The 2,072-nt window shown below is 55.8% G+C and overlaps 2 protein-coding genes across 2 annotated transcripts; one reads left to right on the top strand and one right to left on the bottom strand.

Annotated features, from left to right (window-relative positions):
* Positions 1-74: 74 nt before the first annotated feature.
* On the top strand, positions 75-725 carry ETH_00016230 (uncharacterized protein; the record flags this gene model as incomplete). Its single annotated transcript, XM_013379203.1, has 2 exons — positions 75-168; positions 610-725. The coding sequence occupies 2 exons, from the start codon at positions 75-77 to the stop codon at positions 723-725; spliced, it is 210 nt and encodes a 69-aa protein (XP_013234657.1).
* Positions 726-1,754: 1,029 nt separating this feature from the next.
* ETH_00016225 (uncharacterized protein) lies at positions 1,755-1,974 on the bottom strand (the record flags this gene model as incomplete). The annotated part of the gene is made up of 1 exon (XM_013379202.1): positions 1,755-1,974. A coding segment is annotated over one exon (220 nt), but the record flags the coding sequence as incomplete, so codon positions are not given.
* Between the last annotated feature and the right edge of the window lie 98 nt (positions 1,975-2,072).

The following is a 2,072-nucleotide window of genomic DNA, read 5'->3' as shown; positions in this document are numbered from 1 at the left end:
GGGTTTAGGGTTTAGGGTTTAGGGTTTAGGGTTTAGGGTTTAGGGTTTGTGCTGCAGCGGGGGTCAAAGCGCCCATGCGCCGAGGGGCTTCTTACGGGCTTCTAGAAAGACATGTGCAGCACAGCCCCGTGCCTTCTCTCAAACCACCGGCTGCTGTTTCCCCAGAAGGTAAGCCCTAAACCCTCGAAACCCTAAACCTAAACCCTAAACCCTAAGTCCTAGCTGGTGGCACCAAACCCTTGTCTCCGACCCCTTGCCTCGGTCCAGGCCATCTGCCGGCGCCAGGATAAGCTTGCTAGTATACATATGGAGTCTAGGGTTTAGGGCTTAGGGTTTAGGGTTTAGGGTTTAGGGTGTAGGGTTTGTGTGCAGCTGCACGAGGGTTTGCCACAGCGGTGGCTGCAAGCGATTTCTCATCAATCATATTGTACAAGGAAGGGTGGGCCTTCTAAACCCTAAACCCTAAACCCTAAACCCCAATATCTAAACCCTAAAATGTAGGCTGTGACTTTAACAGGCTGGCTTTTGCTGTTTCTGCTGCTGGCATGGCGTGCTGCACCCGCCCATGAAGCCTTGTTGCTGCTGCTGCTGCTGCTGCTGCTGTTGCAGTGCTACAGCAGCAGAGAGCGGTAGGAATGCCCTCTTGTGCTGCGGCGAAGCAGCCCGGGGCCAATGTGGTAGAACGCTGCAGCAGCAGCAGCAAACTTTGCTTCCTGTGCAGGTAAGCAGCAGCAGAAGCAGCAGCAGAAGCAGCAGCAGCAGCAGCAGCAGCAGCAGGAGGCTGCTTGCTGCTGTTGCCAGCAGCAGCAAACCGCCACCTTTTTAGCTGCCAAACCCTAAACCCTCGAGCGTTCTTGGTTCGCTGAGCCCGCGGCCGTAGGCGCAGCGGGTGCGAGGCCCCGCAAACCCTAAACCCTAAACCCTAGTGGGGTTTGTGCTGCTGCTGCTGTCAGCTGCCGCGGTCTGTGTCGCCCCCTTTTGCTGCTCCTTTTGTCTCTTCTGTCTCCTGCGGCTCCTCTCATTGTGTTGCTGCTCTAAACCACCAAACCCTAATTGGCTGGGGTTTCAACAGCCAGGGCCAAGTTGGCGCGGGCCCCAGAGGCGCGCAAACCCTAAACCCTAAACCCTAAACCCTCGAAAGCCCAAACCCTAGGCCTCCCGAGCCCCGCACCTGCGGCGGCCCCCTGCATAGCCCTAAACCCTAAACCCTCGCGGCTGCCACTCTCCAGCTGAGCAGCTTCGCCTCCAAGCACGGGGCCTTAGGGTTTAGGGCTTAGGGTTTAGGGTTTAGGGTTTAGGGTTTAGGGTTTGCGCTGCAGGCATTGTCTCGCCTGCGCGCTGCGTGCGCCTACCCGAGGGCCTTTTTGAGGGTTTAGAGCAGCAGCAAGAGGGGGAATTGGAGCAGCAGCAAAAAGGGGAATTTGAAATGAAAAAAGAAACAAAAAAGGAGACAAAAGAAACAAAAAGGGGAAACCCAAAATTGGGGTTTATTGCGGCTTTGAGGTGCTCCTTTGCAAACTCAGCCGTCATCGTAAACCCTAAACCCTAAAGCCCCAAACTTCTTCGTTCTTTTAGCTTGTTGTGGGGAGCCGCTAGATAGCCGTATGCTCTGAGGGTTTAGGGTTTACGGTTTAGAGCTCTACAGCTGAGGAGAAAGTGCTTTCTGCATAAGAATATACTTGCTGCTGCTACAGCTGCTGTTGCTGCTGCTGTTGTTGCTGCTGCTGAAGCTGCTGCTGCGGCTTCAGCTGTTTTCACCGTTGAGTCTGGTGTTGCTGCTGCTCCAGCTGTTGCTGCTCCAGCTGTTGTTGCTGCTGCAGCCGGTTTTGCTGCATGTACTGCTGCTGCAGCCTTTGCTGCTGCTCCTGCAGCCTTTGCTGCTGCTCCTGCAGCCTTTGCTGCTGCTCCTGCAGCCTTTGCTGCTGCTCCTGCAGCTGTTGCTCCTGCAGGTGTTGTTGCTGTGGGCAGCGACGACTGCGCCACCGAATGGAGGCAGGGGTTTAGGGTTTAGGGTTTGGGGTTTAGGGTTTAGCGGGTGAGGCCGCCACCGCTACACGCTACCAGCGTAGCTC

The sequence above is a fragment of the Eimeria tenella genome, genomic scaffold, assembly GCF_000499545.2.
Source record: "Eimeria tenella Houghton genomic scaffold, Eth_scaff1582, whole genome shotgun sequence".
Classification (NCBI taxonomy): domain Eukaryota; phylum Apicomplexa; class Conoidasida; order Eucoccidiorida; family Eimeriidae; genus Eimeria; species Eimeria tenella.
The sequence above is the reverse complement of the archived record's forward strand: the minus strand, read 5'-3'. Positions and strand labels throughout refer to the sequence as shown.